Source organism: Pleurodeles waltl, chromosome 7, assembly GCF_031143425.1.
Source record: "Pleurodeles waltl isolate 20211129_DDA chromosome 7, aPleWal1.hap1.20221129, whole genome shotgun sequence".
Taxonomy (NCBI): Eukaryota; Metazoa; Chordata; class Amphibia; order Caudata; family Salamandridae; genus Pleurodeles; species Pleurodeles waltl.
Genome location: NC_090446.1, coordinates 851,359,062 through 851,384,978, shown reverse-complemented (window position 1 = coordinate 851,384,978; position 25,917 = coordinate 851,359,062). Strand labels below are relative to the sequence as shown.

The 25,917-nt window shown below is 42.1% G+C and overlaps 1 protein-coding gene across 5 annotated transcripts in view; it reads left to right on the top strand.

Moving 5' to 3' along the window:
• Window positions 1-14,857, top strand: part of GABRG2 (gamma-aminobutyric acid type A receptor subunit gamma2) — a 671,791-nt gene extending 656,934 nt beyond the window's left edge. For 2 of the 5 annotated variants that reach the window (XM_069199364.1, XM_069199366.1), the window contains exons 9-10: window positions 10,230-10,253; window positions 14,142-14,857. In XM_069199364.1, the coding sequence (XP_069055465.1) occupies window positions 10,230-10,253; window positions 14,142-14,417 (300 nt within the window). In that variant the 3' untranslated portion in view covers window positions 14,418-14,857. Of the gene's footprint in view, window positions 1-10,229; window positions 10,254-10,930; window positions 11,028-14,141 lie in introns of all 5 variants that reach the window. The other 3 variants (XM_069199363.1, XM_069199367.1, XM_069199365.1) reach the window with 2 other exon arrangements.
• Window positions 14,858-25,917: the final 11,060 nt, after the last annotated feature.

The window sequence follows — 25,917 nt, the reverse complement described above, 5'->3', positions numbered from 1 at the left end:
AACACCAGCTCAAGAGCAAGGCATTAAAAGGGGGCTTCCATGCTTTAGAATGGGCCCCTATGTCCTCTGCAGGAGTAGCTCCAATATTTTGGTGCTAGTCCTGCAGAGTACATCAATAGCGTCATAAAAGATGACACTATTGACCCCTACCCTGCGCCATAGTGTGCCGTATTTGAAATATGGCACACATGGTGGCGGTAGGGGGGTGCTAAGGGGCACAGCGAAAGTGGCACGGCACTCTGTGCAACGCCACTTTCCATAAATCTGGCCCTTAATTTTCTCCCTCAGGCAATTCCCACCAGTAAAAGACATGTATGGGAAACGGAGGAAAGAAAGAGGGAAAAGCGTCACAAAGAGAGAAAGCAGAAAGCTGCCAGAGTGAGCTGAAGGAGCTAAGAGTGACTGTAAATGGATTAAAGAGGCCCGAGAAGGTTTTAGGATTACGCTGCCTCAGTATTCTGTTTTGGCACATTTAGATGCAGCAGCTGCTTGTTTCAGAGGAGAGCTTTGGGCACCAGCGCATTTTTATTTACAAATTAATCACTGGACGCTACTTGAGAAAAGATCGACTGCCTTCCTCATATCTTAAGCGTTTCGGAAGTTGGAAGCCATTCTTGCACCAATTTGTCCTTGCAACAATATGTCAACTGACTTTCTTGCAGTACTAAACACTTTTGCATTCACATACCCTATGGTTTGCAATTCGACGGGTTTATGGATGCCAAAGTGTTAGGTGGAATGAACTAAACACATTTTGAGAGCGAGAAAAGCCTTTCTGACTGGAAAAATGAGCTTTTGCGATCCAATCTGAATCGCAGTAAGGATGAGCCTGAAAAGAGAGTCCCTTCTAATTTGAGAGTCACTATGGTAAGTGTCAACGGTTTGCGGCCACAACGGTGGTGGTAACTGATTCACAAATCATGTGAATTAAGTGGATCACTTCCTATTCACTGATGGTATGCCCAAAAAAAACATATTTTAAAGCAGTAATGGTTTCTTTTAGGAAAATCATTATCTTTAAAAAACAAAAACATCCTGTTATGGATGCAAACACAAACATTGTGGTCTGCTATTCCTGACAAGCCACCACCTTTATGTTTGTAGTCAATCACAGGTGGTCGCAAATAACATCCTGCCTAATTATTATTCATTATGCAGTTCATTCTTAAACCTTTTACAAATTGTCTCTTCGGGGCACATTTACGTACCATTTTTCCTGTTGCAAACGACCCGATTTGCAGAATCGGGCAGTTTGCGACAGGAAAATTTTTTTTTGGGGTATGTACAGAGCCTATTTTGCGATTCAGTAATCTATTTACCCAATCGCAAAATAGGTTCGAGAGTCGCAATTAGGAAGGGGCATTCCTCTCCTAATTGCGAGTCGAAGTACGATGTAGGATTGTTTTTTGACCGTGAATGCAGTCACAAAACAATCGCAGTTAGCACCAGTTTTAAACTCGTTCTTCATGGGACCCCATTCCCCTTTGTGAATGGCAGCAATTTTGTTTTTTCAAATTTTCAGAAAAAGTGAAAAAAAAAAAAATCATTTTTTTTTTTAAATGCATCTCGTTTTCCCTTTAAGGAAAACGGGCTGCATTTAAACAAAAATAAAACTGCTTTATTTAAAAGCAGTCACAGACATGGTGGTTTGCTGTCTCCAGCAGGCCACCATCCCTGTGAGGGCGGCCATTCCCAATGGGGTCGCAAATTATGACCTACCTCATGAATATTCATGAGGTAGGTCATTTGCGACCCCATTGGGAATTGCAAACAGTGTAAAGTACACTGTTGTACATCCGGTTTTGCGACACGCAGTTTGCGAGTCGCAAAACCGGATCTTTGTACATGTGGCCCTTTATACTTTGAGCCCAAGGTTCTCTTCCCATGTGTGTCACTGTTCAACGTGAGAATATAGAAAGATTTACCTGGGACTGCCCACCTAATGGCGGGTCATAGAGGACACTTCTAAATCAAATTTCAATAATGAAAGAATAAAGATGCCGATAATTATGCAAATAATTAATTGTCTGTAAAAGAAAAATGAGGAAATTGTAAAGGCAAGGAAATAATTTACCAGAATTAGTTCAGCGAACCTAACCTAACCTGATCTAAATTTAAGACTAGAATATTGTGAAATCTCTTTAAGACAATACAGTGGCGGAGTGGCAGCTTATATAGACATTCTGCTCTAACATTTGACTGCTTTTCTTTATGTTTTCCCTGATCGTGTTCTACCCTCAGTAAATGCAATGTTCTAATATCATTCCACAACTACTGCCTCAGGCTGTGCTAGTTGGTAAATGCCCTCTTTCTAGCAGTAGGCCTTCGCTGCTGTTCAGGGCTACAACTCAGGTAGGGTTCACTACACTTGGCTATACCTCTGTAATAAAGTAGAGCAGCTATATAACTTTATTACAAGTGACAAGTGATGTTGCAAGTAGAATGTAAATAGACAATTGGATCCTTGTTTTATACCTATGTTGCTTGGTTCCATGTATTATAAAGTTTTTACCTCAAACAGATCAATCCACATTCTGAAGTCCATTCTAAAGTGGAACAATTTATTTGGAATATGGTTTAAAGTAGCGTGCTGCAAAGGAACGTACTGTGGGAAGAATGCTGTTTGCCCACTTAATTCTATCATAAACACTTGTCATCTAAGACCTGGCCATGTACAATATCATGCTGCTTCAATACAAACTGATCACCTGCCTTCAAATAACAAATCTATTTTTTTTTTAATGAATTTATGTATTTATTGTTATATAAAAGAAACATACAACAGAAGCCAACAAAAGACAAGTCCACTGAAGAGGAAAACAGAGGTAGTAGAGCATTGGTTCCAAGTCGAGTCCGGGGGCCCGAGCCATGGTCCAGAAGCACCCGCAGGGATTCCAGCCAGTGAGCAACATCAGAGTGTTCCAGTACTGGTAGAAGAGCCCCATCCACGGCAATGTAGACATGCAAAACATAAATCCAGGAACTTATATCATGAGACTAAGCATTCATAGGGCTAGGAACTAGCACAGAACCAACAGGGTCAGAGAGAGAAGAAGTGAGGGCAGACAGAGAAGGGACGCAGAAGCACGCAACATCCAATCAGTTTCGTATTGTGGTCACAGCACAGGGGAAGAGCGATGGCAATCAGGACCACTCTGCGCGTGGGCACACATATGGTGCATACACATCTGCACTATAGAGACTCCAGAAAGGAGCACAGTGGAGCCCATATACCCTGAGGCCGTGACCCTCAGGAACCAACTCACAGAAAATCATCAATTGCTCTTGGCAATAGGAGGCGTCGCGCAACCAATCAGATCCACGAGGGGCCTGACCCTGACCCCAGCACTTTGCAACCCTGCGCTTAGCCAGCAGAAGAAGCAGGCTCACCAATCTCCTATGTGTCTGCCGCACCTCATCCACACATCCAACCACCGCCAATCTGGGGGAAAGGGACAGCTACAAACCAGTCATCTCCTCAATCATATATATGACCTCCATCCAAAAAGCATGGACTTTGGTGCACTCCCACGCGAGATGAAGAAATCCAGCATCAGGGGCGCGACACCGTTCACAGCACGCATCTGCGCATAGACCCATAAAACATAGGCCTCATGGTGTATAGTATAGGCGATGCAGAGATTTGAAATGAATCAGACGCAACCTATAATTGGGGGACACAACTCTCATGTGCGCGCAGCATCTACGCCACACCTCCTCAGATATATTCTCTCCAAGATCCGCCTCCCAATGAGCCTTAGCCGACCCCTCGACGCCACTTTGCTGATCCTGCATACAGTTATACAATTTAGTAATGAGCTTACGCAGCGACTGAGCGTGACACAGTGCCTCCAAAGCCTGACACACCAATGGAGTATCTGAAGGGCCAGATAAATGAGCACGCAGCATGGCGAGACAGGCAAAACAAACAACCGCTGCAGCGTCGTAGTGCCACCGTTCCCGAGCGCATCCCCGGGGGAGGTCAGTCAACCATCCACAAACCAGTCACCCAATACGGTTAGATTCGAATCGTGAAGGAAGTCGCGCAACTTCACATCTCGGAACATCTCAACATCTGCAACGGAGAGAACCGGCATCGAGGGGGCAAAAGGTGTGCTCACTCCAGAGCAATGCATCAAAGCAATCCAAGCGCACGCGGTACACATCACAGTGTCAACTCCGCGCGTCCTAGGCCGGGAAGGATTTCCGAGGATACGAGGCAAACCATCCTGCCACACCGCATCAGTCTCAGGAGCAAGATGCGGTAAGTAGCTAATCTGGTGCGATCTATAGTACCCAAAGTGAGCCTGAGCCCAGTAGTAGTAAAGCTCCAGATCAGGGGCGGCGAGGCCACCCAGCTCAAATGGTAACGTCAACTTCTCCCAGGCAATTCTAGGCTGACGGCCGGCCCAAACCAAACATATCAAGGCAGAGCGAAGTCGCCACAGGAAACTCACCGGAAGAAAAAGAGGAAGGTTTACAAACAAATAAAAGAATTTTGGCAATACCACCATTTTTGTAATAGCAATACGCTCAATAAGTGAGAGCGGCAGAGAGCGCCACGCCTCGACTTTGTCCTCCAACCACATTATAGCCTTACCATAATTGGCCAACCAGAGAGCCTCCACATCGCAGCTCAGCCAAACCCCCAGATAACGCACTGGGCCACTCGACCATCCAACTGGGTACCGGGAAGGGAAGTCCGCCACACCCGCCGCCAAAGGCATCACCACTGATTTAGACCAATTAATCGCAATCCCAGAGAAGGTGCCAAAGCGCACTATTTCATCCAACAAAACATCAAGATTCTTACGTGGCTCGTGAACCTACAGCGCAATATCATCAGCATACATGGATATTAATATAGGCCGCTGCCAGAACGGCAGTCCGTTATCATTATGGTGTTGTCTCAGCCGCGCCGCAAGGGGTTCTATGGCGGCAGCAAAAAGCAACGGGGACAAAGGGCATCCCTGGCAAGTTCCCTGAGCAACCGTAAAAGTGTATGAAAGATTCCCATTGAGGCGCAGCCTAGCTGTGGGGGCCGAGTACAGCAAGCCGATCAACTTCACAAACCACGCGCTCAGCCCAACCCTGGCAAGAAATGCAAACATGTACTCCCGAGCCAATAAGTCAAAGGCCTTTGAAACATCCAGAAACACTGCCGCCCCATCCTCCTCAGCCCCGATAGAACCGGCCACCGCAAAGAACGTGCGCAAATCATGAGGCACGGACCGGCCAGGCACAAACCCAGATTGATCCGGCAGCACCAACTTCAGGAGCAGCGGCTGTAACCGCGCCGCAATAATCTTGGCCAAGATTTTGTTGTTGATATTAATCATAGAGAGGGCGATACGAGTCACAGCAATTGGGTCCTTGCCAGGTTTAAGTATTGTAACAATCAAGGCCTCACACAGGGAGGCGGGAAGTATCCCGGTCTCCATAGCCTCTGCATATACCTCTAAGAGATGAGGAGCAAGCATTTCAGAATACTCCTTGTAAAACTCAGGAGTCGAGCCATCCAGCCCAGGGGACCAGTCTCCAGGCAGACTACAGATCTCAGCAGTAACCTCCTCTACCGAAAAGGGGGCATCAAAATAAGAACGGTGTGCATCGTCAAACCAGAGCAGAGCAATCTCTGAAAAGTAAGCCTGAGCCACAGCAGCGTCCAACCCGGAAGGCTCCGCATACAGATTCGCAGAGAAGGTAGACAAAACCTGCATAACACCCTTTGTCCCAGCCACGCGCTCGCCCTCCGCACTATCTATTTCAGTGACATAGTTGCTGGCCCATGGCCTCCGCAGCATATTTGCCAACATGCGTCCGGCCCTCTCCCCCTCACCATATCGCCTCGCCCTGGCAAACTTCCCTAGAAAGCAGATCTCCCGGAGCGAGGCCTCCTCATACAAAGACACAGCGCACGGCAGAGCCGCAAGCACTGCACCCGACCAGTCCAGCACCAAGTGTCGCACCAAATCCGCTATCTTCCCCTCCAGATCGGCCAATTCCCAGCAAAGCGTCCTCAGTACACCATGTTGCTTCGAGAGGCACATTCCGCAAATTACCACCTTAAAGGCCTCCCATAGAGTACCTGCGGAGCTCACAGACCCACTATTCTCAGCAAAGAACTGACTATGGCCTCGCAAACCTCCTCCCAGAACACCTGGTCCCGAAGCGCCCCCTGCAGCAGCCGCCACATGAATGTGCGCTCCAACCCACAGGGCACCGCCAGCACAAATTTCGCCGTTGAGTGATCAGATAAGGTGCGAGCCAGATGTTCCACTGACTGCGTCCAGAGCTCCACGTCCCTCGTACCCAGCCAATGATCAATGCGGGACCAGCTGCTATGGGCATAATTGACACACGTGCCCTCCCTTGCGGTTCCATGTTTTGCCCTCCACAGATCTACCAAAGCACCCTCATCCATCACAGACGTCAAAGCCTCTGCCGCAACAACATGCTGCACCCTGGCCAAGCTTTCACAGTCCGCAATCGGGTCCAAAATCACATTAAAGTCCCCACCCCACCCCAAATCACAGAACCGCTGCCCAGTGACTCCACCAACCGCCACACCTCGCAAAAGAACTCAGGGTCATCCATGTTGGGACCGTAGATGGACAGTAGCCGACAGGCTCTATCCATCAGCATCCCACTTAACAAGACATATCTGCCATTAGGATCAGCTACAACTTTCTGCGTGCGCCACTGCAACCCCTTACTCTGCATGATCGCCACGCCACGTGCATAGCATGAGAACACCGAACAGTGATATTCACCGATCCAGCCAGCCTTCAGCCTGACCTGCGCAGAAGCCACTAAATGAGTATCTTGTAGAATGCAAATATCGATTTCATGACGTTTGACATAAGCAGACATGAGGCGCACCTTTCGTCTATCATTCAAGCCACGCACGTTCCAAGTAAGACAACGAACCGTTGTCACATTTTGCGACTCCATCGCAACTTCCCAACAAAATTAGAGCGCTGCCACAATGACCCAACATGCCCGCCCGCAGTTAACCAGCAATGAAAGAGAGAGAGAGAAGGAAACCAGAAAAGAGAAAAACCGAACATTAACAGACCCAACCCCCACTCGGCACCCAGACAACGCAGAGGGCCCCGCAGGCAGCTCCCCCCTTTCTGACCACTCGGGGAGAAAGCCAGCCAGCAGCACCTCAGCAACACGGCCAGTCCCGGGGCCAATCCGGTGCTCCCAGACCCCAGCCCACACCGCAATCATCCAGCCACAGGTAAACCAGTTCAGGGAAACTTATCCAGCCAGCCCCCCCCCGGCTCACCGGGCCAGAGCCGAAGCACCCAGTGGTCCGAGCTGACCGTCGATCAGGCCTCGGGAGAAAGGCTCCAGCACCCCCTCCAACTCACCGTAGCGCCGCTCGAACAGCGCCGCCCCGCAGGGCCCGCCAACCAAGCCATCGAGGCCGGGAAGCGGCGCGACCACCAGCGCCGCAGGCCTCACCAGATGGCGAGGCTCGTCCTCTGAGAGCCAGCAGAAAACACAGAGCTAGCGGCCCCCACGGGGACTGCCGCCAAGCCAGTAAGCAGCACACAGGTCACCGGGGGGCCTCCGAGCCAGTTTGGGGTACAAACGGCTGCTCCAATAGGATAAAGTGATGGCCATCTTGCCGAAGGCCAGGCCACGCCCTTGAAATAGCAAATGTAGTTAAGTACTCTGTCATATCAGGAGACAATAACAGTAATCATGTATTGAATGCATCACTAGTATGCATTACTAATATGTAAGCAAGATCCTGCAAAATTCTAAAGATCATATTTTTAAAATAAATCTGCCTGGGGCGAAGCAGATATTAATATTCTTTTCATTTCTCTTGCCACTACCACAACCGTATATCAGAATAACGTCATTCTTTTTACTTTTTTGTTTCAGTAGCAGAAATACAAGTTCAGTAGCACTAATACATACCCCCTTGCAAGGACCATGGGGAAAGCAGGAGATACTAGACCCAACCATGGGGTTGATGCCTTCAACTCCTGATGTCCTGGAAACCTTGTTTACTATGGGTCCTTTGCAACTGGACCAACTAATTCTACAGCACTTGACTCTCAGTTGTAGCCCAGGTTGAGCAGCCAAAGGCTTTTCAGGGGGTGGCAGATGTAGAGGTAGCAGGAGGGAACACAGGCTCACAACTCAAGAAAATGTACAGTAGCAACAATTGTCCATGCTGTAGAAAATTGGGTTACTGGTTGGAGGTGAAGAGTGAAGCCCTACTCAAGCAACAACCACAATTCCTGTCTGGGTGAAGTCACACACATACCCTAAATTAACCTGTTCCTAACCATCTGGTAGCTTGGCAAATAGCAATCAGGCTTAACTTAGAGACATTGCGTAAAGTATTTATGCCACACTTCAAGTAGTAACGTGAAAAAATAACAAAAGAAAAATCCCACACCAATTTGGAAAAATAGAGTAAAATGTAATAAATAATTTGAAACTGAAACAAAAAAAATGCAATCAGTAGAACTGGAAATATGCAGTTTTAATGATTTCAGGTAAGTATAGTACCTAAATATGCAAAGCTCCTTTCACAGGTATCTAATCATGCAAGACTAGGTGAAAATCACAAGTTGATGCTGAATGTGATGAAGCATGGGCCAGATACCTGAACCAGGTAGGTTCCTCTGAAAGAGGTGCCTTCAAATGTCTAGTACAAGGAGTTCTGTTCTTTGGGAAGTGGGCCATGAGGACCAAGGAGAGCATCGCAAATGGTCATCAGTGTAGCTGGAAGAGCAGGCCAGGTGTCACGGACAGTCATTGATGTAACACCAAGATCTTCTTGGCAGGGGTTCACTTCCATCATAATTAAACAGACATTTCTATCCAACATATATGTTTGGGAAAAGAATAGAAAGAAATGAATTGTTATCTATATATTTGATTGAATTACTCTACATTCCACGCCTTGAACACATGGCTGGCTTAATTGAAAAAGTATGTCTGTAAATACGCATCCAACTATAGGTATTGTACCATCCCTAAATGTTTCTCTTCAAAGTTCAATATTGTGTGCCAGGGATAACCAGATATAATACCAATAACTTGTTGAATGCCGTACAAGAGATCATTAATTTAAAATACAGAAAGCATCTGCTTCTCTGCGATGAACCCTTGTGGATAATGGCAGAAGAAAACTTCAGCTACCTTATTCAGTGTATTTGACAAGGTTTTGGAAAAAATATTTTGAATCATTGTTCAGTTAAAACATTGTTCTGTGTTAGGGTCTTTATCTGTTTTAAATGTTATAATATTGTTAGTCATATATTTACTATATGAAAGTTATGTCAGCTGGCTATTTTCTGTAACAGTCCAAAGTTTTTATCTGGGTACACTCCAAAATGATTTGAGGTTGTAGAACTGGTCAGCACTGTTACATTGCATTAAGAAAAATCCTAACCCACATCACTTACATTTATTCAAGGCATACAAATGTACTTCAAATGAAATTCTACTCATGCTCCTCTGTTTGCAAACAAAAATCCCAATAGGGTAAACATCTCACTAGAAGATAAATATGTGGGTGAAATTCCCATAAAAATGGCATCAAAGCCAGAATATTCAGATTTTTTTTTCTACTCACAATTTCATTTCTTTCAAACCGCTAGGTCTAAAATTAATGATATTGAGGCATTGAAACCATTCGGAAGAATTTCAGGAGATTAGGCATAATTCCCTCTTGCACATTGCCTTTAAGCCCTTCAAAGTGATTGAGTAATTTACAAGAGTCATACTTAAATATAACCTAGTGCATTAATATGATACATAACAATATATAATAATATGTCAGCAGTTATCAAAATGGATAAGTTCAGGAGGTGATGCATTTCTTTCACAGTCCCTACTACTATTTCATTGGGTAATGGTACTTAGCCTCTATGAGAGAATCTATCCACACTGACCGGCAATTAAAAAAAGACTTGCAAGTACACATTGCTAATTTACTGCACACTATGCATTCTTGCATTCATACAACCATGGCAAATTGCACTAATCACCCTTTCTCCTAATCTTCCAAGTGACATTGTAAGTTTTGCATTTATAGAACATTCATCTCTCTGTTTATGTTCATGTTTAATTACTGGATTTTTGCATAACTCATTAAATGTATCTTCGCTTATCTCTTTTTTTCCTGTCTCTTTTTTCTCTTGTGTTAAACATAAAAAACCCTCCTACTCTTTTTTCTGTGCTCAAAATCACAGCTCCTTCGGATGTTTGCCTTCAAGGTATACACTTTTTGGAATGGACGCACACTGCATGTGACTGCTGAGTTGAACAATTACAGACCTAATGAGATTGAACTTGATTGGGCATGGAAATCTTCTTCCACTCAAATGAAGAGCGTGGTGTTAAAAATGGAATTCAGCAGAGTTGCAAAGAATATTTGAGAAGTTGGCCCATCAGTCCACTTTCAATACTAGCCAACTCCTTTTGAACTGGCTTACAGTTCACATCCATCACATGAATAAAGAGAGTGTAATGTTGATTGTGTTTACTCTGCACTCTCCTGTTCACACGCTCTCTTACCTTCACATGAACAATTGAGCATCAACTTATTTAACTGCACAAAGAACATGCATTACACCCTTTCATACCTCATTCATTACTTAAAAACTATAGGCCACTTGAAACAAAACCTGAACTTAAGCTCTTCTAGTAATGTTTGATAATTATTACATTCAAAAGGTCAGAGCTTTGAAAGGGTCTATAATGCACTTTTCTTTTAGAGTTGGGTCCACATCTATGGTGCAGTATGAGTCCAGATGACCAGAGTGATATGTGTTCAGTTAGAAAATCTCATGAGCAATAAACAATGAGAAACAATACAGAAAAATTGAAAAGATAAATTCTCCTGTGCCTTTACACTTTCTTATTTTTGAGGATCTATAATGTGTTTTATTAGGTCCCTAAAGGTTATTCTTGCAAGCAGTTCCTGGTTTATTATTTGGAGACACACATTCAGAGTGTATGAATCAGTCAGCTACATGTGGCATTGATAGGTGAGGTTTATTTATTGCTTAGCACACATCATTTCCCAGCTTGCACAAATATTTAAGCCAAAAAGAACACTTTTTTCCTAACAAATTCTCTCTCATTGTTTTTCTGCAAATGTTTTGTTTAAGTAGCTCCCAAACAGAGGACTATGGGTGTTGTGAGGCATTTGTACAGGACATATTTTTTTTATATTTGATCGGATTGTGGTTTTGTTTAATTTACTATTCTACTAATTCATAAGACATAGCCATTCTAATGGTCCACCAGTCATTCATTAGAAATTAAACATGCTACTACGAGGGCAGCTGCTTCCTGTCCAAGGTGTCTGATGTGCAAAACAGCAGGTTGGAATGTGGCCTTGAGTAAATACCAGTGGCTAATATTATTTCAATCATTGCCCGAACATTGCACCCATCCCTTTTTCCCACTCCCACATTCTTTATGTTTGGTACACTGAGCACCTTTTAATAGACCTGTTTGTCATTGCTTAGACCTTAAGGTCTACAGTATGGCTGGTGAAGATTTAGTCGGTGGGAATGTCTTTTTCAAGTTTGAAGTAAGGCAATGTACAACATAGTTTAGTAATCAGAAAGGTTATGCTACCCAAAGGACATTAATTCTGCAATGTTTTCATACATATCATATTTTCAGCAAAAGAGATGCAAATTTGAGACTTAAACGTTGAAACATATGTGGACACACTCTAAACCAAGAAATCCTCAATCCAACTGGATGTTAATAACTATAACCACAACTATAATTAAAAGCAATCTCTAAAAATAACCTATTTATTATATGCTAAGAGGTCATTATTTTAATTTTAATTGGGTTGTGATAACCCTACTGTTACATGGAACTGATGTAGGATGGGCATTCTGATTGAGTCAAATAGGCGCTCATCTTAATAGGTAAAGGACGCAAAATAGCCAACATCCATCACTGACTGAAGAAAAGAAATCGATACACATTAGTCCTTCATTTCGGATACAGTTACTCAAAAAAGAGTAACAACAACAAGCTTGCTGTTATAAGTACCTGGATATGATAGTGTGAATTTTCCTAAACGTTTTATAATTTGCATAATAATACAAATGCATTTCATATAATTCCGAATAGGATCTGAATGTTTTTTAGAACTAAAAATTAAGTATGGGATGACTGAAAACAAGCATCCGACATGGACAGCAGATCTGGCAGATATGAAGAAAGAAAAAACAGTTAATCCGATGCATTTAAAGAAAACAATAAACATGTGTTTTTTTTATAAGTATTCATCAGATATATCAGGGAGTTAGATAATTTCTCTATCCATCTATTTGTGCTACACCACTTCAAGTACCTCAGTATTATCCTTGCATGGATCTGCTAATAGTGCATTGGGTATTAGGCATTACCATTGTGCATGGAGTAGAAGAAAACATAAATTTATTATAGGTTTACAGTTTATTTTTGTACCTCGCAGGCATCATTCCTGAAGTACATAAATCCCCTCTTAGATTAGGATGCACAAACTGAATCCAGCATTTAAAGGGCAAATCACCACAGTGTGACATTATATTATTAGGTTTTTTAAAGTTTGTTTGTGCCACACAGTCATGTGAAATTTACAGTAAGCAAACTCAACATCATAAATCCCTTCTTCTAAAATATCCATTTCATAGAAGCATCTCAGTATTATGATGCATAGCACATACATTTGAAAATAGAAACCGAGATGACTGATTTACCAGAGAGGATACTGTGCGAAGAATCCAGAAGAACTAATAAAAAAAGAAAGAACTCATAAAACTCTGTGTATTCACTAAATGTTCATATTTATAACAATGAACAAAAATGTACTAGAGATGGAACCCAACCTAAAAGGTCACAAAAACATTTGTGCATGTGATTTACAGCTATTTTGGAAATTAAATGTATGCTTATCTGAGATGCTAGTTTTTATTGTGCTAGTTACCCTTCAAAGAAATTTAATGTACTAAAGTAGCTAGAAGATTGTATTGACAGATCTGTCTAGTGTTCATTGTTAACTAAAAAATCTTCTTGGATTTGAAAAAAGCTCTTGGAAAAGGGCTTCTCCAGATTTAAAAAGATGCATGATATTTTTGGAAGACAGAAAACAGTAATGAGCTTTGTTAAAATTGAAACCGGTAAATTCTGGGTGGCTTGAAGTAAAGTAAACCATGGAATAAGTATTGGACGTTCCTTCCCCAAATAACTGAAAATATGACCAGGGAAATTGTGCGATTGATATTCTACCCAAAGGCAAAACATTTGTCTTAAATATTTTGGTGGCTATAATTCTTGCAACAGGGCCAGATGAATCAGAAGCTATCTTAGGCCCCCATCCTTGCAATCTTAATGAGAGCTTGTTACAAAATAGGTATTCAGGTTTCAATGTGGCATGTGCTTCTTTTGTTCTATCAATTTCTTTATAAAACAACATACTGTTCAAAACACTTATAACACTTCCTAAGATCTAAGAGGGTTAGTATAGGACATATTATTTGATAGAAATAATAGAAAGTAGTTACATTGAAGACTAGGTCAGATGTCCTACCAGCCCAGACAGGCTAAATTTGCTATAGATCTATTGCATTTTTTGTTTGTCTTATTTCACCATCAGCTATGAAAACTGCTTTACGATTTAGATGGTCACCGCAAATTGTGGGAGGAAACCTGCTATTTTATTAAATTTAAACAAACTGATAGCATGCAATCCAGCATCAAAGCTTTAGCAGATGATGGTAACCCACAACCTGCATGTTTTAAGGAAAACACTTACCTGTCAGAACATAGAGGTTTCCTCCTTCCCCTTTTCCTGCTCCTCTGATCCATTAGTTCAATGTTGCTATGATGGTACAACACACTCACATTTTGAAAGTAGAGCCATGAACACATAATACTACCCTATCTGCCTTATCAAGGCATTCAATAATTAAAATGGCTTTGCAGAAAATCCACAGTACTGTAGAGGTTGCCCACACACTGGTTGATTGAAAAGGGGCATCACACATATTAGGGCCTTTAAGGAGTTATACATTCTCACACTGTTCCGCTGAAAAACATTAACACCGTTTTCTTTTACTCCCCCCTTCAACCCCTTTTATCCCCCATAATAGGCACCAACTATTGATATCCGGCCCAGGTCTGCAACAATTCAAATGAACAACGCAACACATCTGCAAGAAAGGGATGAGGAATACGGTTATGAATGCCTGGATGGCAAGGATTGTGCCAGCTTTTTCTGTTGCTTTGAGGACTGTCGATCGGGCGCATGGAGGCATGGAAGGATACATATTCGAGTCGCCAAAATTGACTCCTACTCTCGGATCTTCTTCCCAACTGCCTTCTGTTTGTTCAACTTGGTATACTGGGTATCTTATCTTTACCTTTAAAAATGGAGGAAAGGAGGAAGGAAAGAGGGACACGAGCCTTGCAGAACATACTGAATCCATTAAAGAGATGTCCTTTCCGAATCTATTTATACCGTCCCCTTTGGCACAATTACTCCTGCTGCCTCGCCCCTTATAGTATCATCCATAGGTAATCATGTCATGTGTCAAAGTAAAGCACCATATGGTTAATGTGGTTGATGAGTTAACATTTGACATTTTTCTTTTAAAGTAACACCATCAAGTTGGATTAGGAAGTTAACCATATCTCTGCTAGTATGAAGTCAAATGCACAGAGGAAGGAGAAAAAAACTGTTCTGATTTCTATCACAGGATTCTGTCACTAATGCCACGCTGCAAGAGATGGCTGGCCGAACTGCTGGCTAATACACCGCATGGTTTGTTGTAAGCGTCATGAATAAAAAAAATATGCTTGAACTCTGTCCTGTTCGGAGGGCTCAACTTCCTGCTGGCGAACTGAGACCAATTTATTTTTTCGAGTTGCCGACACTTGAGGCTTCCCACACAGCCCCGAAGAGAGCACCTGTAAAATGTTGTACATATTTTAATACCTTGTAGTGCATAAAGTCTGAAGTTAGTGCATGCATCTTTTCTTGGGCCACAATAAACGGAGCAAAGGTACAGTATGAACAACCATTGTCCTCTGTTTTGTATCTAGTCTTGGAAAACTGTAAATGAAACCTTCAAAACACGTTTTCTCTTTTACTTTTTTGCAACATTCATTCCTCCCCCCTCATGCATGTACATTCAGGGACATCACTGTTAAGGTTGACCTAAGATACACCTTCGGGGTTTAAATATCATGTATATAAAAATGCACAAGTCAATTGCTTTGCACCAATGTATTCTGAGAGAGGCTAAATTCTGAACCACTTATAATCAGTTGAATGTGACCTGACTACGGGCCCATCATCATTTACATTTGGGTCGATGTGGTGTTTGACTAAACTTGAGTCATTACCGACATGGCTGTCATTTTGTAATAGTTCCGGAGTCGGACATGTGAGGGAACGGGCAAGATGAGGCGAGCAGACCACATGAACTGCGTTTTATGAACTGATATTTTGCCACCGTCCGTCCTATCAACCAAATATTGTGAGCTGAAACCACTTCCTAACCAATAATCGTTCTTTGTCCAGACAGGTTGTATAAAAAAATGTGACCAACAGTAGATCATTTGTTTTATGTTATTCAGGGCCTTGTTCTGGAACATAGGAAGAGGGCAATACAACCAAAGGAGATTATAACGGAGCTGAATATATTTATTTGTTTATTTGCCTGTAGAGTTATTACAAGTTCAACTGAAAAATCAGTTAGATGAAGTGTCCCATTGAGGAGGAATCTTCGTTTGGACACAGTTCATTTAATCACTGCCCAGTAGCTTTGTATGCGCTGCCTCTCACCCTATCACGGCATGGTTACAAGACCAATAAAACACACCACATCATTCCTATTAATGGATTCTATGGATTTTGTTTTCATCTTGTTTCCTCTAAATATTATTGTAGAGGTTTTTATTTCTTTTTCTTTGCTTCACCAATGTTTAGAACTTGTTGGTAGGATACTGGTGACACGCTTTTTTCAGTGTGAAAAAAGAACTTTACCTGAGCCTCACATAACCTTGCTCTCTGAGGAACACTGGGGGCTTATTTAAGAACCCTTAGAACCATCGGAGCGTCACTTTCAGCGACGCTCCGTTGGCGCTGTTGTGCCATTTTCCATATTTACAAGACGGCGTTAAGCCACTTTGAGTACCTTAACGCTGCCTTGTAAATATGGCCTCCAACACAGTTTTCTGCAGCAGAAAGGCATGCAATGGGTGTTGCTGTGGGCGTTCCACAACAACACCCATTTTATTTTGCTGAAGCCCCAGATTTACAAGGATTTGTAAACTTGAGGCAGCACCAAAGGGCAACAAGAGTGGCCTTAGCATGGCGCTATGAGGAGAAATACTTTTATTTCTTTTCGTTTTTGCTTTTCCTATGTGTGCTGCCTTCTATAGAACACATAGGATTCGCAAAACAACATTACTGATTGTTTATGTGCAATAACGCTTTGCTACTTCCTATGTGTGCTGCATTGTGCAGCACAAATAGGATAAGCAAAATGCCAAAAATTATTGTTTTTGTGCAGGAAGGGACACATTTCTGCACATAAAAAATAATTCTCTGCAATGCAGGCACCCTTGAACTATGGTGAAAGGGTGCCTCGGTTGGCGCTGGGCAACTTATTGTAGCATCAGCGCAAGGGCAAACACAGGGGTGCGCCGTATTGCATTTCTCCAGTGACGCAGCATGGCTCTGCCAGTTTTGGCACAGTGCTACGCCACCTTTTAATGAATTAGGCCCATGGTCTGACAACAAACTTTTGAAGTTCTGCAAAAACGAAATTGTGATTCATATATACACATATATATATACCTATCATGTTTAATGTAGGAGTTACAAGGATTTTCTCATATGAGTAGACGGTCCTGCCCATTTCAGTGTCCTTGGCAATGTCTTTTTAGGATTACGGAGCATATTTACAAGCCCTGTGGATCAGTGCAGCACAGCAAGTGACCTTGTAGATATGGGCCTGAACTATGTGCTGCTGGTGTGACACAGAAAATGATGCACCGGCGGTGCATGGGGCTTGTAAATAAGCTCCTCCATTCTCAGGGTGTTTTTAAGCTATCAGACTCGAGGGTCATTGACCTTTCCAAGGCCCTGCCATATGGTTAGCGTGTGCTTCTCTACACAGGGCCTATAATAAAGGGCAGTGTGCCTTAAAGCAATAACTGAGGCAGCCTTCTGCTCTATCGAAGCCTGGTTTGCCTCTTAAGAAAGGTTCGCTCACCAGATGCCATTTGAACCAGTGGGAACAAAAGCTGGCTCAGAACAAAATGATTTATGGAGAGGAATGTTAAATGTGCGGCATTCAAGATGAGTATGTCCTGCTATCCTCCATACTGAAGTGAATCTGGCTTATATTCATCTGTGTTCTGCTGTAGTAAACTTTTCACCTGCTCATACACTACCATATTGTACTTCTAATTATTGTGTGTCACAGAAAGGGGTTGATGAAGAATTCCCCACCGTTGGTGGAGTTCACTGAGTTTTCCTCACTCAGCATTAAGCTAGTGAGCACGAGCGTGAGAATTCACTAAGTTGGAGAGTGCAAGCGAAATTTCTGAATGTTAACAGTTGCGGTAGGCAACAACTGCTCGCGATGAGAAAGCTGCTGCTCGTGTTGAGGAAGCTCCACTCAAATAGAAAATCTACTGAAGCTGCAAAAAGAAGTTAGCGCCCTCTGGCACTCTGCGTGACGCCATTCACACTGATTTTACAGCACAGGAGAAACTCCATCAAGCGGGGACCGAGAAGAATGGAGGGTCCTAAAAGACTTTTCCCCATTCTACATCAACTGATTGTTTTCAAAATTCTGAACACAACTACAGCCTGAACCACTTAATGGAATTACACCAAATGTAACAGAAAACTAGCTCTTAGTCCAGTAAGTTTGCTTTTTGTGATTTGGTGTAAATCCCTTCAGTAGTTTTGGAGATATTAGAGTTTAAGAAATATAGGTAGCTTCTGACACAGATCTTCTGCAGATCCAATTGTCCCCATGCTGATATCTGATTAGCTGCCAGAACTTCAACCAGGAAGGGTTGGCAGCCATCTTGAGACTGGGCTTCAGCTGAGTCCCACAAAAAAAGTGAAAAAAAGAAAAGCCTTTTTTTTTAAATGTTGCAAAATTCTGCGGATCTGGATCAACAGATTTTCTGACATTTGTTTTTTAAAAAGGACAGTCTTCCACCCTGTTTTTTAATTTTTTTTATTTGCCTCCAGATAAGCCAGGTCTTGGGGCATTGTGGGCTATAAAAAAGGAGGGAAACACAGGGCCACTCTCCTAGGGCTTCTATTAGCCCGGGGACCATCACTTCTCTGGGACAATTGCAGAGAAAAATGCAGGGGCAACATGCCCCCCGCAGCCTTGGTGACCACCACCTCCCTGGGGTAATTGTATAATTTTATGCAGGGGTGTGGGCCCCCTGTAGCCCAAGGACTGACACCTCCTCAAGGCTAATTAGATTATGAATATTGGGGGGGGGGGTACATGTCCCCCGACATCCTTGGGGACCACCAACTCCCCAGGGCAAACATACAATTGTGAGGGGGGGAGTCCCATGGTCCCCACGCAGCCTCAGGAACTGCCACCTCCCAGAGGCTACAGAACAGGGTCACTTCTGACCTAATGGTAAAGGGCTTAGACTGTCAGTAGGCTGAAGGTTCAAATCACTGTATCTCATGGCAGTGTGTCTGTATTTGCAGTGTTTTCACTAATAAACATTCCCAGTGATGTCACATTGAAGTGTTTTTTTAATTTCAAAGCTTTGGGTTAAATGGCACAGCTAAGTCTGGACACCACATGCTAAGGAGTCACTTTTGGCCTAGTGGTTAAGGTCTCAGACCGTACACCTAAGATTGAGGGCTCAAGTGTATGTGTGTCTCTGGTCATTTCCCTGGGCTCCCGTGGCTGAAATCAACCAGGGTGGGGGGGGTCACGTGCCCCCCTCACCCCTCCCAAAACAATTTGAAGGCCAGGCCTCAGGGGATGGGGTCTCAGGAGACAAATTCGGCCAAGGAGGGGGGCACATGGACCTGTAGCCAACTCCCACTGTGCATTGCTAAAGGCCGTACGTGGCAGTGGTTGAATTAACATATAGTATTGAGAATTACTTTATATTAAAAAAACATAGACATTAGATTAAAAAAACAAAGGTTACAGGGACATTATAGTTAGGAAATAGAATACATAGAAATTCACTTAGAAAACAAAGGTTACAAGGACTTTAAAGGCTCTGAATTTACTTGTACAAAACCTTTGAAATTCAGTATTTGTAATTAGTGTTATTTCAAGTAACTATAACTTGTGCCCTAACGTATCTATAGCTGAACGTAACTATAGCCTAACTATAACTCGCGCCCTTGCCATGACCTGCTAATTACCCCACATATTAAAGCATTTCTGACATCTTTTATAACATCATTATTAATACCACTAACATTTGTTTTAACATGATTAATAAAAAACTGTGCATGGTGGGGGTGCGAGTTCTAGTTAGCTCAGGGCACAAGTTATAGTTACTTCAATAGTTCTATCCGTAACTGGAGAATTTCAAAATTTTTGTATGAGTAAACTCAGAACCTAAGCATAATGCCCTGTACTATAGTGCCCTGTAACCTCTGTTTTTTCAGTGAATATATATATATATATATAAACATATATATATATATATATATATATATATAAAATATATCTATATATATATGCACGCACACAGACACACACACACCCATATATACATATATATATAAAATATACTGTATCTATCTATATATATATGCACGCACACACGCATATATACATATATTCATTGAAACAATCAAAAATTATAGTGACACTATAGTGAGGTGAAAAGCTTAACTGTAACATTTTAAAAGTAACTATACCTCCCAACCCCACCATGCACATTGTTGTCATCATTGATGTGAACTCAGTTGTTATCAGTAATGTTATCAATAATGTCACAAAACATATTATGAGTGCTGTAATATGTGAGATCATAAGCAATGCATGGTGAGGATGTGAGTTATAGTTACTTGAAATAATTATACCTGTTGAATTTCAGTTGTTTTTTTAGGTTATCACCTTAAAAATAAAAAATAGTACCAGATCTAACTATAACATCACTATAACTTTAGTTTTTTTCAGTGAATTTCTAGTGTTTTTAACGTAAAGGAATATTTTATTACGATACGTAAGGCCAACCATCTGCTGTCCATATCACAGTCATGCATGTATACAGATAACACAATTCCAAATCAGCTGTCATATCTAAGGAGAATGTACGAAAACAAAAATCCAGTGTTAGAATTTCTCAATTGCACACCACACATTTATGATTACCCTTAATGAATACATACAACAAACATAATAGTCTACTGGGACTTCATGTTAAGATAACCTGTCATCAAAAAGGCAAGAACATAATACAGATATCTAATTTTCCCTCATATGAGAATATTTCAAACATATTAACTCATACACCCAAAAAATCTGTCAAAATCCGGACCTACATGCTTCACCTCCCAATAAATGGATTAATCTTTGACTACTTGTAGAAAACCTTTGCATTGTTTCATGATTTCTAATAGTTCATCATGAATTTTGTGCCACATAGGAATCAGGGAGACACAGTGCGGAGAGTTCTTTCAGCTTATAATTGTCCAAAAGACAGTAATTGTAATTGCATTTATATAAAGCTTACTACAAATGGTGAGGCCTCAAAGAATTTCACGCCAGGTGGCATGCTGCTCCAGAACCCAAGGTTTGTGCAAACCCAGGGTTAGTGGATTTCCAGTGTTATTGGTTTCCATTAGTAAATGGGTTTAGTCTGGTGCACTTAAAGCAAACAATTTCATTCAGTCATTCTAGTTTTTTTGTATGGACTAACTTAATGGTGGTAATTTGCAATCATTAGTAGAGGGCTGTGAGCTCATGCACATAATAGGTGGGATTAATGGATAAATTAGAGAAGATTATGTAATGCTAGGTTTCATAGGTATGGCTTTCAGGGGGAGGAATAGAGATTGTGATCTTGTAAATCAGGTGTGGAAATTTTGCAGAAATACAATAATATAGAATAGGCATGTATAGGATGAAGGGGAAGGGAGGGGCACTTGAAAGCAAGAAAAAAAGAGAGGTGACAAAAGTTTAAATTAAAGGTAAATTTTTAATGTTGGATTAGGGAATGTAGAAAATATTTATGAGACAACATGCAGTCTGTGGATGCAAAAATGAACCATTAATTGCTTGTTAAGATTATGCTACATTAAGAATTATTGATAGGTACAAGAATCAGGTAAGTCATCTTGCTAGTAGCTGCTATGCTACTGCTAGACAACCCACACAGCCAGGTCAGTTGATCAGCTCAAGGGCTGAAAGTGAAAATGAATGGCTGTACCCACATGTTAGGAAATATCAAGGGGCATATTTATACTTGTTTTGCTCCAAATTTGCACCATTTTTTTAATGCAAATTTGGTGCAAAACTAACTCCATATTTATACTTTCGCACTAGACCCATCTAGCGCCACTTTTATGCAGTTAAAGTCATTTTTTGGACGTGGAAACCTACTTTGCATTAATGAGATGCAAGGTAGGCAGGCAAAAAATGACTCTATGGCCTTAGCACCATATTTATCCCCGTGCTAAAATCAGGCACGGGGAGGAGGGGTCAAAAAGCAGTGCAAAGCTTGCTTTGCACCATTATTTCACGCCTGGGTCAGGGCAGGCGTTAGGGGACCTGTGGGCCTATTTCCATGGTGGAACACCATGGAATAAGGCCACAGATTCCCACCCCAGGGACACCGCCACCCACACCAGAGGGACAGCGGAGGATTGGGGACCCCATTCCAGGTAAGTATAGGTAAGTACTGATAACAGTGCCATTGGGGGCCCTGAAACAGGCCCCCCTACATGGCACTAGGTGCAATTGCCATGCCCAGGTGACCCTGGTCACCTGTGCTGGCCACTGGGGTGGTGAGCATGACTCCTGTCTTTCTAAGACAGGAGTCATTTGGTATGGATGGTTTTGCATCAGAAAATTATGCTAGGCTGGTTAGAGTCATTTTAGTTTACTCTAACCTGCCTAGCTAAATGTTTTTGGTGCAAAACCCCTTTCTCCTATACCCCTAGCCCCACCCGGCTAACGTAATTTTTTTATTACGCTAGTCTACCCTTTGCACTGGCTTGCAACATTCCATAAATATGGTGCCTAGCTGGTGCTCGGATATGGTGCAAGCCGGTGCTAAACTTTTTGGTGAAAAACTGCGTTAGTGCAGTTTTGCACAAAAAGTATAAATATGCCCCCAAGCGCTTTAGGCTGCACTCAGAAGAAGCAGTAAGATCATAGCAGTGTGATGTATACATGGGAAATGATGTACACATTGAAAGGAGATTCTACAAATGCTGGAGTTGAGCCTCAGGTGTCGGATCACACTATTAATTACATAGCAGTGCGGGATCTATTTGAATGCCTCTGGCACCATATGGAAGGTGATGACATCCTGCCAGATAATGGAAGTGTATTACCTGCGTTCTAGTTCCTGTAGAGCAGAAGATGTAGCTATATATCAGGGATCTCCAACTGATAGCTCTGGAGCAGCTCAGAAGTAACTCACAGAAGTGCTGCAGGTTAAGCCATATTGAAGAAGACAGGGGTACACTTCTCTGTATCCCTGGAGTGATCACCATTCAAACCAATTTTGGGGCCACACATGCTTACACACACACACACACACACACACACACACACATATGTACTGTGACAGCCTGTGGTACGTGTCTCCTTTCTCAGTTTAGCAAAGTAACATGGAGATAGGTAGCTTTGCAAGCCTCACACACAGGGCTTGATTACGAGTTTGCCAGTTGGAAAACCCAACTGCAGACTGGTAGTGAGGAGACCGCCGTCGGGGTTGCGGTCCCTTCACTGGCCCTATTACAACTTTTCCACTGGGCTGATGGCCAGGAACCAAGGTTCCCGCCTGTCAGCCCAGTGGGAAAGGTGTGGCAACATTGTTGCCCGCTCATAATACAGCTGGCGGCAATGTTGCCATACGCAAGGTGCAACAGCACCCTTGAAATGTGAACTTTCTGCACAACAGTCAGTGTGCATTTCAAGGGAGCTAGGCAGGGGGACCCCTGCACTGCCCATGCCATGGGTGTAGGCAGTTGTTCAGGGGCCCCAGTGTGGTCCCCTGCACTAGTTTTCCACCAGCCTTTTCATGGTGATTTAACCACTATGAAAAGGCGGGCAGAGAACAAAGTTGTAATCAGCAAGGTGGCGCTGAGTTGAGCGCCCCCTAGCTGATTATGACCAGGACTGCCATCAGTACCTCTGGATCTTAGATCCTGGCAGGGATGGCGGTAGGTTGGCAGGTCTGCCCAGCATCCTCGTAATGTGGCAGTTGACCCGCCACAGCCGCGGCGGTCCGACCAGCATCGCGAGGGTGGCGGTCTTCAGACCACCAGTCTCGTAATAAGGCCCTCAGTCACAAAGTATGTGTGAAAACTGGACCAGAAAAGAGATCTCAGCAAAAACCAGGATTTAGCCATTAGAGTGTGGATATACAAGATACAGACTGGAAGAATGTGATGACTGAACATTAGTAGCCTTGTAGCCAATGAAATCAGAAGCTGGTTTGAGAGGTGAGGCAGGTAACAGTCTTGTTTATTTCAGACAGAGGGAATGGTGTGTGCATCTATGTATGTGTATTTGTTTAAATATTTTGGTGCATTATATATATATAACATATAGGCATATGTGCACTGTGTATTTATTGTGCATTCGTCTGGCATTGTGCCCTTCTTTAAAATACATGTCTCCACTTTTAAGTCATTCTTGGTGCCAGGGAACACCAAATATATCTGCCCATCTCCCAATATAAATTGTTTATCTCTGTCACAAATATGACTATTCTTGACATGTTGTTGGCAATTGTATCATAATGGTAAATCTTGACATATGTTGAGCATCCTTTTACTAATCATGACATAACAGCATCTGTACTTACCATTTTGTGAGTGTTTTTTGCGTAATTGTGGGCATCTATCACACAAAATTGTTCATCCTTGGAATGATAATGCCAATGACTGACAACTGTGGCTCTGGTATGCTATGAGGGTAACTTTGGTATTATCTAGACATCTTCAGCATTATGGTAGGCATCCCTGGCACTATAAATACCTGGATAAGTGGGGCAGAATCAGGCAAGGAGATGTATTCGTATTAGTACTAAGGAAATCACAAGCTATAATTTGAAGCTAATGCATAAAAACTGATTTTTGGGCTAAAATTGAGGCTTTTAGCATGCTTTGACCCAAAATGGAAAGTGTGTTTTTCATAGAAAAACGTGTATTTTGTGAAACTGATATGCTGATGTTCAAAAACAAAAGGACTGAAAATCCAAAATAGGTAAATCTGGTATTTAAATGATAGCACTCACTAATGTCACATAGAGACACAAAATTCAAACAGCGGATTTTATAGCATTTATTGTTTTGAAGAATTAATTGTAAATAAATGAATCATATATAGCAATGTAATGATACAGTTTGGAAACGTATTGTACAAATCTACTGTACACACAATGGAAACATTGTCCAAATCTACTGAGCAAAACATATATTAGAAAATGAAACTGGCCCTTCTTATGGAAAATGCTGTACAAATGTGTCTGCAACTGAAATCTCCGAAACAAAATTTTACTAGGAACTACAACTCTCAGAATAGATAGCACAGTTTTTTAATCATGAAACATGATTAAATGATTTCTAGAACTTAAAAATAAATACATCAAATAAGTATTGTGCAAAATGTAAAACTATTTCTTAGCATTATAAAAAAATGCTCATGGCTTATTGGGATTATTTTAGTTATCAGAGGTCGATTTTTCACAGGTGCTTCTCATTTGTACAAATCTGTTCACCATTTTAACTACTCTGCAAGTAGTGCATTGCCTATTGTTACGCCACTTTGTAGTTTCATTCATTTTTCTGCCGCAGGTATGGTTTGGTACTGAAATGCGTTACAGAGTAACTATGAGGATGGCAAACTGCATGCATTAACAATAAAGTTAAAGAAGTATTTCCCCCCTAATTGTAGGTGTTTCCTTTTCCTCTGAGACTGGGAAAGTCACTGTTTGAATTACTAATGATATAGGCCATGGTCCACTCAAAACTATTGGAGGCCAGCCGTATCGGGACTCATTTTGCGATAAGTATATCTCATGTTACACAGTTACTGATTATCTATCTATCTATCTATCTATCTATCTATCTATCTATCTATCTATCTATCTATCTATCTATCTATCTGTCTAGCTCTATGTCTATCTATCTATCACTGGGTAGGTATGGTAAGGTCAGCTGTTCCATAGGAAAAGCATTGTTTGTGTTCTTAATAACTTTGGAACCATAAAATGTTCAAAAAGGTGGTATTTTCTGAACACCTTGCGCAAGGAAATTTTTGGAGTGAACCATTGAGCAAGAGAAAAAAGGTGTCCCAAACACAAAATCTCCATACAGTTTCCATCGACTTCAATAGACAAGGATGAAACAAAAACTACTGAACAGAACCACACCATATTTGGCAAGAAGCTAGATCTTGATATGCAGACTGTGCTTTTTGTGATTTGGTGTAAATCTGCTCAGTAGTCTTAGAGGTATTATGATTAAAAATAATATAGATATCTGGACGGTTAGGTAGTAGAACTCTTGCAAGAGGCCTCAAACCCAATTTTCAAAAATAGAGCATTTTGATGGGTCCAGGGAGTATTTTCTTCCCTTGGGCGAAGGAGCAGGCACTCTGATTGGATGCAGCGACATAAGAAAAATTTAGCTGGCAGCCAATACAGGACTCATAGACTTAGACC